Consider the following 13954-nt stretch of genomic DNA (forward strand, 5'->3'; position numbering starts at 1 on the left):
GAACCCTGTTTACTGACATGGCACCTCTAATTTTCCCACCCCAACCCCTTTTAAAGTCCCACTAAATTAGTGGGACTTTGTGGGAAAGTGAGGGATATGATAAATGTGGGACCCATATTTGTAACTTTTCCACACAATTTTTTCCTTTCCTTTTCTACTCCCCCACCCCACTACATGTAGGTTCCACATGTTCATTTTTCCCACCCCTTTTTATCTAACAAGAAAACGATGCCTATTGGATTGCACTATGGGTTGGTTTATGTATGTGTTGGGCTTTGGTCCATGGCATCTCTTTTGTGGGCAACTTTAATGGGCCTAAATTGTGGGCAAAAGGTAGGAGTATGGATTTACTTCATTAGTTAGGTGGGTAGCTAGTCTTTTATTTTAATTGTTCTAATGTCTTCCTTTATACCGGGGGAAAGCTTAACCACATAGTATAGACTAGTGATCTTGGTGTGTGTCTCACTCCACAATCTCATGAAAGGTAGGAGGTTAACTATCGTAGGATAATGTGGTGGAATTAAAAGGAGATTCCTTGAAAATTTCACAAATGAAGTAGTTAAACAAGGAAAGTGGGAATAGGGGACACTAGTATATTGTGGAATGAGATAGATGCGTGTTAGGAAGGTGGCTAAAGATGTCATAGGTGAAAAAAGAGGAAAGCACCATTCTCATACAAAGATGTGGTGGTGGTTGGTGTGGTTCAAACAACTATTTGAAGAATACAAGAGCTATCTTTAAGACATGGCAAAAGACTAAGGATGTAGAGGATCTAAGAAGTATAAGTTGGCTAGGCATGAATCTAACAAACTTGTGGGAAAAGTAAGGGAGAAGAAGTGTAAAGAGTTATGAAATAAGCTAGGCCCAAATATAAGGGAAAACTATTTATAAGATAATGAGAATAAGGGATTGAAAAACTAGAGATCTAGACTATGTTAGATGTATTAAAAGTGAATATAGTAAAGTACTAGTACATGATAAGGACATCAAAAAGAGATGGAAAGTTTATTACTATGTTAGATGTATTAAAAGTGAATATAAATGGACTTACTTTAAGTATCTATGACTTAGATGATTATACTAGTCACTATAGCACCAACTTTCAAATATATATATGGAGAATTACGATGTCCGAAGTAAAAGATGCCCCAAGGAGGTTGAAAGTAGGCAAGACACAACATCCCTATGAAATTCCAATAGAAGTATGGAAGATCTTAGGAACCTATGGGCTAGCTTGGTTGACCAAATTATTTAATAAGACTATGAGTGCAAAGGAAATGTTAGATGGATGGAGGAGAAGCATTTTGGCCCTAATTTATAAAAGTTAAAGGAGATATTCAAAGCCATGGTAGAAGAGTGAGATCTTGCCACCTTGAAAAACCGAGATGGCGAGATCTCGATCGAGATATGGCATTTTTTTTTCTTCAACTCGGTGGCCCGTCTCAGTGGGTTTTAGGCTCTTGGTGGGTTGAAACTTGGTATTTAGCCTATGTAAGGCCTTTTAAACATATTGGTAGCGTTGGATTTGTGAGAAAACAACCCTAAGTATGATTTCTAAGTCTACCCGTAGTGTGAAACCGAAATATTGTAGGATTAGGGAATGCAATGTTATACAACATGTAATATAGAACCTTTAAGGCATATAAATGAAAAGCAAGTGTATCAAATACATCAAATAACTTAAATGTCATCAAGATTCCATCCATATGAGTATCACAATCTCGCCTTTCGAGAATAGAATGATAAAGTTATGCAAACATTAGAAGTTCTATATAAGTCATTAACACATAAGTTCATAAGACAAGCAAATAATGATTGATCTTCCTTTGATATTGTAGATGTGCTTAGAGTAGTTGCAAGTGAAAATCCAGCTGCAATCCGCAAAAAATCGGGCGAAAATTGAGAGATATGGCGAGATTTGGGGAGACATTGCGAGATCGTGAGCAAGATATCCCATTTCGTAGAACTTGATCTCTATCTCGTCTTGGTTTATGAAAAAACTGAGATATTTTGCGAGATCTCCCACCATTTTCAAAGCTGTAATAACTATAGAGACATAAAATTGGTGAGTCGTACTATGAAATCATGGAGAGTAATTGAAACCAGTTTGAGGGGGGTGGGAACCTTTTTCATGGAGAACAAATTTGGTTTTATGCAGGGAAGATATACAGTGGAAGCTATTTACCTTGTTAAGAGACTTAGGGAAAGGTATAGAGAGTGAAAGATCTTCATATGATATTTATTGACCTAAAAAAGGCTTACGATGGAGTCCCTAGGCATTAAGTTGGCAGGTGTTAGAGAAAGAGATGTTGCAAGTAAATATGTTGACATAGTTAAAGATGGATATGATGGTTTAGCGACAAGTGTGAGAACGGTGAAGGGACAAGGTGTTGAATTCTCGATTATAATTGAGCTACATCAAGGATTAACTTTGAGACCATAGTTATTTGTAGTTATAATGGATGGTTGAACGAAATACATTTAAGATGGGATTTCTAGGTGTTTGCTTTTTGCTGATAATATTGTTTTGGTAAATGAGATACAAGTTGGGATTGACACCAAGTTAGAATCATGGGGAGCAACTTTGAAATCAAAAGACTTTAAACTAAGAAGAATGAAGACAAAATATCTATATCTAGTGTGCAACTTTAGTTTTGATCGGATAGTGTATGAGATTATGAAATTTGATGAGAAGGATATCCCACAATGTGATTATTTTAGGTACATTGGCTCGATTGTAAATAAAAGACTGATTTAGAAGATGATGTTTGCCAAATATTTAAATTAAGGTGGATAAAGTGGAGAGGTGCATTCGGGGTTTGATGTGATTGCGTATACCTTTAAAGCTCAAAAGGAAAATTTTATAATACCATTGTACGACATTGACTCATTTTTACACTAATTAAAAAAAAAAAAAAAAATCTGAGGTCACCAATGTGTTGAGAAGGGCTTGACAATAAGCTTCAACACCAAATGATCACTTATACCCCTCAAGTTTTTTTTTTTTTTTTTTGGGTTGGGGGGGGAACTCCACCAACTAAACGGGTGTGATCCCGAGTCAACTTTCTTCTTGAGTTGGTGAGATGGGCCTTGAGATTGAGATGTTGAACCATTGTAGTGGAAGAGGATGGTCGTTCATGAACTTTGATCAATGTGCTTGCATCTATGTTTTGGGATTCGTCATGTTCCCAATTGTCAAAATTGGTCTTGTTTGGCTCCTAAATTTTTTGTTAGAACTGTCAAGAAATATCAGAATTTGTCATTCAATTGAAAGGCCAATGGAGCTGATTAATCTATCAGTTTTTTTTTTTGTTATTATTGAGATGTTTATGGTTCTTAGAGTTAGATATGTCAACAGATAGTTATGCCTCATGTTTGGATTAGCTTTTTAATATTGTCTTCGCCAATGCAGAATATGGGTTGTCTGAGAAACAAGCAGAAGCTTTATTGGACATAACCCTTAGAAAGCTAACTTCACTAGAGGTACATGGTGGTCTTATTGTAGTTGATCTGTTGTTTGATTAAGTTGAAATTTTATGGTACCATGTTGACTTTTTCCTCATGTTGTGCAGAGGAAAAAATTTGTGAATGAAAGCACATCCTTGACAGAAGAAATTTCTAAGTTAAATGAACTCTTATCGAGCAAAAGACAAATATTGCAGGTAAAGATTGTTCTCTTAGAAGTATTTTCTTCTAGTATTTGCGCTAAGAGATTATGACGTTAATAATCACAACTCAATGGTTGACTTGAGGAGCAGTGAGTTTGGGGTCTGAAATATATAGGGTTTTGGATTAACTTCCTACTTTTTTTTTTTTTTTTTGGGGGGGGGGGGGTTGGAAGAGAGTAGGTCAGTCATTGAATCATCAAGACTAAACTGCTCTGAATGATTCAAACAGTTTGATTCCTCTGGCCAGATGGTCTGGTGGCTAAAGTATGTTGATAGCCTGAATTATGTGAACACCGGTCCAATTGTCATTGTTTTATTACTTTGTATCCTTTTATTTACCAGTATTGACTCAATTTGTTCTATTGTTTCTACTATTGAGTACCTCAGATCCCCTTCTTGTCGAGGTGTAAAGCTTCAATTTTTGTCCTTTGATGTGGATAAATTTTATCTATATTTTAGACTACTGATACATATCGGTAGCTTATTTATATGATCTTTTAAGTTTGGTTGTATTGTTCCATTTCTATGTTTGTTTCTCTGATTATGGTGTGAACAGCTAATACTTGATACAACGGGTGGATCTTGTTGTCACTAAAATGTTGGGGGTGAGGAGTTGGAACCTTGTGTCGATCGCCGCATGTCCTGTTCCCAAAATTAATTTAATGTAGAGATCATGGTTGTCAAGGTGACAAGGCAGGGTGTTGGATTCTATTAGGAGTCTAATAAGAGTTTGTATAGGAGTTAAATTAGAGTTTGCATTCATGTAAAATTCTATTCCTTGTAATAGTCTACTTTCCACTTAATTATAAATAGAGGGCTTGATATCATGGATCAAAAAGCCATTCTGCCAAACATTGTATTTCAACATGGCATCAGAGCCTAATCTCGATTAGGGAATTAAGAAGAAAAGAGAGAAGAGTGTCGAACTTACCTCCTCGCCTCTCTTGCTGTCTCTGTTGTAGAAAAGGATTGAAACCCATCGTTTTTTTCTAGCAGTTCTTCAAACCAATTGATTCTTCAAACCAATCTCTGTCGTAGAAAAGGATTAAAACCCATCGTTTTTTTCTAGTAGTTCTTCAAACCAATCGAGTAACCATCGAAACTCATCGCCCCTCTTGGCTGATATTCAGTACCGTTGCATTCAAATTGACAACACCAAAACAGAAAAAAAGGGAAAGAAGAAGAGAAGAAGAAGCCTGCACTACCACTGCCCTACCGCTACAATACCGCTGCTCCTGCAACCTTTTTTTCGCTGATTTCTCTGATTTCTCTTATTCTTCATCTGAAGCCTGCGATTGAGGTTTTCGATTGGGATTCTGCGATTGAGGTTCTTCGATTGGGATTCTGCGATTGAGGTTCTTCGATTGGGATTCTGCCTTAAGATTCTGCGATTAAGGTTCTTCGATTGGGGTTGTTCTTAAAGCCTGCGATTGAGGATTGATTCTTCATCTGAATCACTTCGATTAGCGCAAACAAAATATATGTTTGAGGGTTATTTTGGTAAATTTGCATTGTAGGGACTTATATGTAAATTTGTATAAGTTCTGAGATTTATTTGCAAATTCAGATTTTCAGGGACATAATTGTCATTACTGGAAGGGGAAAAAAAGAAAAAAAAAAAAAAAGGGGTTATTTATAACCTTTTTTTTAGGTGGTTTGGCTATTGCATTCTGCGACATTTCAGTTACTTTGAAGGGGTGAAGACTGAAGAAATGTAGGCAATTCTTTCAACATAGCAGCCACAAATGATACTACAACTCCCACTGGATCCGAATATTTTCCCACTCTTCATTCTCTTTCGGTAAGATTTGACGGCACAAATTACTTGATCTGGTCTCTATCTGCTTACCTGACTATTGCTGGAAGAGGACTAGTTGGATACATTACGAGCACCACTATCAAACCCACTACCGCAGGTGTTTTACAAGGTAAATGGATATCAAATGACTCTCTTATTATGTTATTCTTTTTGAATTCCATGCATCCAAATATTGCCTGGGGTTACCTATTACTTGATACTGCAGCCCAAATCTGGAAGGCTACTACTGAAACATATGGACAGTTGGGGAATAATGCACAGGTTTATGAGCTACGAAAGAAGCTTCATGAGACTACCCAAAAGGAACTAACTGTGGCCCACTATTATGCTGAGTTGTGATCTCTTTGGCAAGAGTTGGATCATTATGGGGATTATCACCCCACTAATCCCGATGATGTGGCGACATATAAGAAGTACATTGATAAGATTCGAGTATATGACTTCTTGGCAGGTTTGAATGTGGAGTACGATCAGATTAGAGTGCAAGTCTTGAGTCGTTCTCCCTTTCCTACACTAGAACAGTCTTATGCTCTTGTTCAGTGTGAGGAAAGTCGTCGATTAGTCATGCTTCATACTCCTATTATGGAGAAATCAGCTTTACAGTCTGTTCACACTAAATCTGATCCGGCTAAGGAGATTGTCAAGTGTGAGCACTGTCACAAACCATATCATACCAAGGAAAATTGTTGGAAACTGCATGGGAAGCCTGCTGATTTTGAGCAAAAACGAGCACAAAGAAAGGGAAATCCAAAGGCTAATCTTTCTAAGACAGTTTCCACCACACCCTCTGCAGACGTTAGTTTTTCACAGGAGGAGTTCGCTACTCTGCGACGTATTCTGTAGTCTTCTACTGCCGGTACAGCCTCGACCACTGCTTCCTCTACTACCCCTACCAACTCCTACTTTGCTACTTCAGGATCTGGTCACGGGGAAGGAGATTGGTCGTGGTAAATGGACTTTATTTGCTCGAGCCGATTGGAGGATCTACTTCTACTTTGACTACATCTTCTAATCCGGTCCATTTGGTAATATCAGACCTTCATCAGTGGCCCCGTAGGCTCGGTCAACCCCCTTTCAAATTTTGTCATTTTCTCTAGATTTGTTTTCCTGTTACTTTCATCTTACCATTACAATTTCTTCCTTTCCTTTGTTATTGTTTTCCCACATGTAAAGCTACACGTGAGGGGGAGATTGAAGATGTCTGCAATTCAATGCCTTTCATGTAGACTTCCTTATGTAGAATTTGATCTTTGTTACCTTTGAAAGTTTGTCCCTTACCTTCACAATCTTCTACTTTGGAGATCTAACATTGCTATAGAGCTATCTTTTTGACTGTGCAGAACTTGATCTCTGTTAACCCTGGAGATTTGCCCTTAACTTGACATCTTCCCTTCGGAGATCTAACCTTGCTAAAGATTTGTCGTTTGACCTTTGCAGAACTTGATCTCTATTACCTTTGGAGATTGACACTTATCTTGACAAATTTTCCCCTACCTTTGGAGATTGTCCCTTAACTTGACATCTTCCCTTCGGAGATCTAACCTTGCTAAAGATTTGTCGTTTGACCTTTGCAGAACTTGATCTCTATTACCTTTGGAGATTGTCATTTATTTTGACAAATTTTCCCCTACCTTTGGAAATTGTCCCTTGGCAAACTTTCCCTTTAAAGATCTAACATTGCTACAAATTAAAAGTTTCACTTTGGCTGTTTTACCCTAGCAATTGTTACCCCAAAAATATATTTTCCCTCAGATTTGCGCAAAAATTTAGTCTTCTCAACATTTGAAAATTCTACCTTTTTTCTTGGGCGTTCTTCCTTGGAGACATAAAGGTGCAGTAAAGATGAGGACAAAGCAAATGGAAGTCTATAAGGCTGAAGTAATCTATAAATTTGAAGATCAAATTGCAGATGTTTACCTGGACAGATGTTTTATACTCTTTTGGTCAAGTTGGGCATGTGTGATATCCATGCCTCAACTTGAGGGGGAGTGTTGGATTCTATTAGGAGTCTAATAAGAGTTTGTATAAAATTCTATTCCTTGTAATAGTCTACTTTCCACTTAATTATAAATAGAGGGCTTGAGATCATGGATCAAAAAGCCATTCTGCCAAACATTGTATTTCAACACAGGGTGATAGAGGGCAATGAAAACCAAGGTGACAAGCCAGGTCGCCTTGCCCTAAAAAGGGACCTAGGCGACAAGGGGGCTGCCTAGGCGAACGCTTTGACAACCTTGGTAGAGATAAGAGAGTAGCATTGTGAGTGGTTTAGTCAGTCTGTCCTTGTTAAAACAGCAGATTGCTTGAGTGGGCATGTGAAATTGAAAGATCTACCTAATTTAAAAAATGTGATAACCAAAGTGCAAGAAAGTAAAGTTGCAATTTACGAATACTAATCATACCTTTGATATACAATTATCAGATGGTGAGCCTCAATAACTCTTTTAATGTCATAGTTCCTCTGTCCATTGTATAAGAATGTGCTTTTTTATTGTTAGAGTCATATCCTTTTGATGGAGTGGTTCCTAATATATTTTGTATCCTTTTCCTTTTTTAGTTAATTGAACAAGAAGCTGTTGAACTAAAGAACAAATTTCCCACTCCAAGACGTTCGATGCTGGAAGATGCTGATAGTGGTGTAGAAGATATTGATGTCATCCCGAATGAAGAAATGCTCCTGGTATGGAGCAGGAAAAAACACACTTTTGATCCTTCAATAATCAGACTTTACATTTGTTTTATTTATTGATTAAATTCCTCAACAGTATATGTTCGTTTGAGAAGTTTTGGTAATTATAACCAGGCTCTTAGTGAAAAAGGTTACATGAAGCGGATGAGGCCGAATACGTTTAATCTTCAAAATCGCGGAACAATTGGAAAATCTGTCGGGAAAATGAGAGTAAATGATTCTATGTCTGACTTCATTGTTTGTCATGCCCATGATCATGTCCTTTATTTCAGGTATATCTGATGTTATTGCAACACTTCAAAGAATGCAATATTCATTTGTTGGTATTCACTGCATCCATATTGCTGCAATATGTAATTTCCTAATATATTTGATTGAGAGGTGGCATTGCCGCATTGGTGCTACGGTTGGTGAACTACAGTTGTAGCATGAGGTCAAGGCTTCGAAACAGTCTCTTAGCATAAGTTGCTGGGACTTTGATTAAGTGGATGGGAAACTTACGGAGAAACTTATTAAATGCATTTATTGTCGTCTGGTGATTTGGCATCTTGAGATTCCTAAGAATGTGTTTGGTTAATGTGTAGTACTTTTTGCATTCTTCATGGAAAGGCTTTCTTGTGTCCATTTCTTTTCTTTCATATCCTCCTCCAACCAAATCCCACCCCATTAAGAAGCATTTGTTCCTTCCCTAACCTTGTCTACTAAACCCATGTGGGACCTACTCTTACAAGCTCCCGACTTATTCTTATGTGTGAAAAAAAATGGAGCCGTGGTATTAGATTGTTTTGGACAATGTAATGAGATGTGTTATACACCAAGCTCATAAATTGTTCTCCGTTTTAGTGCTTAGACATGGTTACATGCTATATATTGCATATCTATAATTTGTTGCCCCCCAAAATTGTATCTTTCGCATCTTGACTGCATTCATGTGTATTTCCAGTATGATAGGCTATGTACCTCTCTTAAAATCACCCCACTGATATGATACGTGATACTAGTCCTTTATCCTTGCCCTGTCCTCTCCAAATGCGTTTTGGGCCAGGCTGAGCTTAGCTGAGCCTGGAGGTGCTGGGTTTAGTTTGACAAACTAAGACTCTGGAAAATGAGCCCAAATAAGGCTTTGTTTTCAATGCACAGTTTAGTCTAAACTTTTTATGGGTTTTACCAGTAAAAGTAGTTGATTTTTTTTTCCCCAAAAAAATTCTGACTTGCAGTGATAAGGGAATAGTGTACTCAGCTAGAGCCTATAAAATCCCAGAATGCAGCAGAACAGCTGCAGGCACACCTCTGATCCAGGTATGAGCTACATTCATTTTTAAAAATCATGTGTCACAGCCTTACATTACATACTCTTGCTAATTGTAAATGCTTTACTCACTCAAATATTCATGTTGAACTAGATATTATCCCTATCGGATGGGGAGAGAATCACTTCCATCATTCCGGTAAGTGAGTTTCCTGAAGATCAGTACCTAGTTATGCTCACAACATATGGATACATCAAGAAAGTCTCTTTGAACCTTTTCTCGGCTATCAGATCGACTGGAATCATAGCAATTCAGCTGGTTTGTCTGTTTTTCTTTTCTTTTCTTTTATTGTTTCCTAGTTCATAGTTGTTAAGGTGTTGTCTAGGTGACATGTAGGCATTCAGCTTCCTTGTCCTTGGTTTCCTCGGTGTGTGCCTTGTGGCCACCTTTTATCTGGGGCCCCTCTGTGCCTTGAGTCACCTAGATGTGGTGGCAGCCATGTTATAGGTGGCTATTGCTCTTGTAGTACTTCTTTGATTTAATTTCAAGGCTTATTACAGGTTCCAGGTGATGAGCTAAAATGGGTCCGTCGCTGCACGAATGATGATCTTGTGGCAATGGCTTCTCAAAATGGGATGGTTATCTTGAGTTCCTGCGAATCTGTAAGTCCTACTGTGCTTCTTGATCAGAAATGCCGTGGAGCAAAAACAGATGCTTGAGGGTGCTTGTTGTACTTAAGACATAATGAACATGGATTACTTTCTGTTCTTTTTGCTTTCCCTGAAATTTCTGAAGACTGGGGTGCAGCTGGTCAGATTGGTTGACCTGTTGCTAGGCCTTCAGGATGGGTGGATAACACTTCATAAAGTTATTCTTGCACTTCCAGTTAGACAGTCAATCTGCCACTTTGTTCCCGATGCAGGTTAATGGATAAGATGTGTTTCTTGAACTTTGCTTTTCTTCTCTATTGGTTGTTTTCGGGATTTTTTTTTTATGGATAGAAATTAGATTCCCAGAAAGAATGTTCATGTTAAAACAATAAAAAGCAAAGAATGGGGCTCTTTGGATTAGGGTGTCTTTTTTTATCTTTTTCTTTGTTGCTTGCTTCCTAGCCTATCTGATCTGTTCTCTGTGTATATTGAGATATTGAATGGTGCAGGAGGTCTTCACATTAAATGTGAAGCCTCCACTGGTTTTTCTATCTTCTTCATCCTTTCTCCTTCCCTTTTCTTCTAGTTTCAGTCTCTAGTTAACATGGTGTCAGATCTGGCCTATTAGGAACTGCTACAAGATCTTACACCTTGCTCTTCTTATATCTCTTTGGTTCAAATTTTCTGTTCATTAAGTCTGCTGAAGTTACGTGAAGACTTTTTCATCTTTTGGTTGAGGTGGAGCAGCATCTTGTGCTGTGTTTGATGCTTTTGGAGACTGGTTCATGTTTTGAAAAAGAATCTAGGTTTCTTTGTCGAATCGGCTTTCTGGAGAGGCTGTCACTTTTAATGAGGTATATTCATTATAAATATTACGTTCTGTTAAAAAAATAATACTTACCCAAGTTGGGGTCCAGTTTTTGGAGAATGATTTGGGAATTTTTCTATGCTGTTCTTGGGTATCACTGTTATTTTTGCTGCTGTCATCTCGGATTCTGGTACCTGGTACTTTGTTTTGAAGACAATACCTGGTTTCCTTTGTATACTGGCCAGCTCTTCTTCGGTATTTGTTGATGGCTGAATCCAAGAGCATCAAATAGTGCGGTGACTGAAGTTATGTTCGTCCTTGTTTCTTATTGCTAAACAATAATTGAAGGGTTCAATTTTCATCAATGGAAGAAAGTCGGGAAATTGGTTCTAATGGCAGTTGGCGAGCCCACTTGATGAAGGTCGCTACTGAGGATGCTGAGTAATGGGAGACTGTTGAACCTGTATTTAGATTTTAGAGCAGTATCCACATAGATCAAACACAATATCTGGGGCTGCAGGTGTGGCTCAGGACAAATTGACAGTATTGTTAAGGCAAATAGAAGAGAGCAAGGAGGAGGAAATAAGTTGAGAAACAATGGAAATGAATTGAGAAGGGAGGAGTCATACCTTAGGAGGCTTAATATAATCTGGAAGGGGAGAAAGAAAGAACCAAGTATAAAGATTAACAATATTAACCATGCATACATCACCAACCGTTATAAAATTTTTAAAATTTTAGAACTGTCCTCCAATGATGACTTAAACGTTTTTAAGAAAAACTAAATGTACCTGAACTCGGTGACGGAAGTGTTTGAATCAAACTCCATACTCTATCCTACGAATCTATGAACATGAATGAAATTATTAAAGGAAGTCACAAAATAATCCAAAAGACAAAATATTGTAAGACAAAATATTGTAATATTACATGATATTCCTACATGTAACTGCATCATGGGTACGTATTGTTGTTTGGCCACTGCAAGACCAAAGAAAGGAGATGGGATTATGTTGAGGCCAGAAGTCTCTGGCCTCCAGGATATCAGTAGAACTATTAATCAAATAGTGTGCTTTTCTAAATGATTTTTTCTGTCTGGTCTGTTTTTGGGTTATGGAAGTTTGTGTTGGGTTTTGAGCATGGTGGATTCTTAAATATATGTATTTCTAAAATATTTGTGCTTTAATAATATCGTATGACTAGTCTGACAAAATTCTTCAAATGTGCCCTCCTTTATCCAAGCATGAGCCTAATGGTGAATTTCTTAAAATTGGATTTGCATTCTTGGTATGATCTCAGAACTTTATTTTCATGATTTGACACTACATTTAAAGGCTGTTAATGAATAAAATTGAAGTTAGCTTTGTGTAGTCTTGTCTACGGTGCTCGGCATGAGATTGTTCTTATGCTCAGCTTGATTTGGTATGTGCTTACTTTATCCCAACCTTGTGTCTCCACTAATGGATAACTTAATGCCCGCACGGTTTAGAAGTTAGTCAAACCAGATCTCCTCAAGATACTCTAGGTCATCTATTGGAATGGTTACTTAAATTGTTGGTAGACAATTCCCTTATTAGCTAATCTTTCCCCATGTTTATGGCTTGCATCTTTTGATCTGAGATCAGTACTCTGCTTAAATAATTATAGTTACTATCACTCCCTCAACAAGGACAAAGGTATGCCTAGCCTGACAAACCACTAGTAGGCCACTAATCCAAAATTTTTATAGCATTCTCAGGCCATTATATAGAAATTATGAAAAAGTTGAGAAACTAACATGGTAATTTGGTTGCACACATCATCCAAGCATATCATGGTAAATTAGATCCATAAATCTGTGACTGTAAGATCTTCTGCATTTTACGCATGACGAATGGCAATTTATTGTTGTTCCTTTGACGGCCATTCCCATTTGTCGGGATCATTCCTTGCCAAACCGTAACCTTAACTGCTTCTAGAAATATACTTTTGTCAGTAGGATCTCCTCCATCTTCCTACCCTACTTCTTAACTTCATGATTCAATTTTCAAGTTTCACATGCTAAAATGACTAATAAAATATTTAAGGTCTTTGGATGCTGAGGTTCAAGATATTCAAGAGACTACTTTTTCCCACCCTCATTCATGTTTATGGTGTCACACATTCAGATTCGAGCACTTGGAAGAAATACTAGGGGTTCGGTTGCCATGAGACTGAGAGGAGGTGACAAGATGGCATGCATTGACATAATACCAACTGCTATGAGGAATAACTTGGAGAGGGCGTCTGAAAACACCAATGGGTAGTAATTGCTATACTTGTTTGGTTATTTGGTATCTGTGAATAATAATTAGCCTGGTGTTAAATTTGTAACAATCATATTACTTTTCAAGAATTTACTTGCTCAAATTGTAGTCCTTCGTTTTCTTTGTTTACTGTATGGTATATAACTGGCTCATGTATTTACGGTTGTACTACTAATGGTTCCTAACCACTTAAAAGTCATATTATCTTATTAGGTTGTAATTAGGCTAGTCACACCTCCAAGCATAGGGGAGTTGTGTTATGTTCTTGTTTGTTCCATTCCTAATTAAAATAGGACTTATGTAATTATGCTGATCAAGGCCTCTATAAATAAGCCCCTTTTTGGAGATTTTTTTTTTGGGGTTTTATTATTTTTTTTTTTTTTGGGGGGGGGGGGGGGGTGTCATTAAGTGTTGTAATGTGAAGAATTGCTCAGAAAAGTATTTGATTCATAGCCCCAATAGGGTATTTATAGTTACAACCTAGTTAAGTCCTATACTAAGTAGGAAAAGGAAATGTAAAACAAATAGAAATAGAAATAGAAAGCTAACTCTAGACTTATTAGGAAACAGAATCATATTCTACTTAGAAAACCTCAGTCTATGTTTTCAACACTCCCCCTCAAGTTTGAGCATAGATATTTATCCTACCTAACTTGCTTATAATGTAATTGAACACCTTTGTGCTCAAGCTCTTTGTGAGTACATCAGCTCGCTGCTCGTTTGAAGTAACAAATGTGATATGGATCAACACACCCTCAACCTTCTCTTTGATGAAATGTGTGTCA

At 37.5% G+C, this 13954-nt stretch overlaps 1 protein-coding gene across 1 annotated transcript in view; it reads left to right on the forward strand.

The window, feature by feature from the left end:
• GYRA (DNA GYRASE A) overlaps positions 1 to 13954 on the forward strand; it is a 49553-nt gene that overhangs the window by 27552 nt on the left and 8047 nt on the right. Inside the window, 8 exon segments of the mRNA XM_089166657.1 lie at positions 3413 to 3483; positions 3573 to 3662; positions 8045 to 8167; positions 8291 to 8448; positions 9394 to 9475; positions 9580 to 9744; positions 9987 to 10088; positions 13032 to 13165. Of these exon segments, the coding sequence (XP_089022783.1) occupies positions 3413 to 3483; positions 3573 to 3662; positions 8045 to 8167; positions 8291 to 8448; positions 9394 to 9475; positions 9580 to 9744; positions 9987 to 10088; positions 13032 to 13165 (925 nt within the window).

The sequence above is a fragment of the Hakea prostrata genome, chromosome 1 (assembly GCF_041222555.1).
Source record: "Hakea prostrata isolate BN-2017 chromosome 1, UWA_Hpros_2, whole genome shotgun sequence".
Classification (NCBI taxonomy): Eukaryota; Viridiplantae; Streptophyta; class Magnoliopsida; order Proteales; family Proteaceae; genus Hakea; species Hakea prostrata.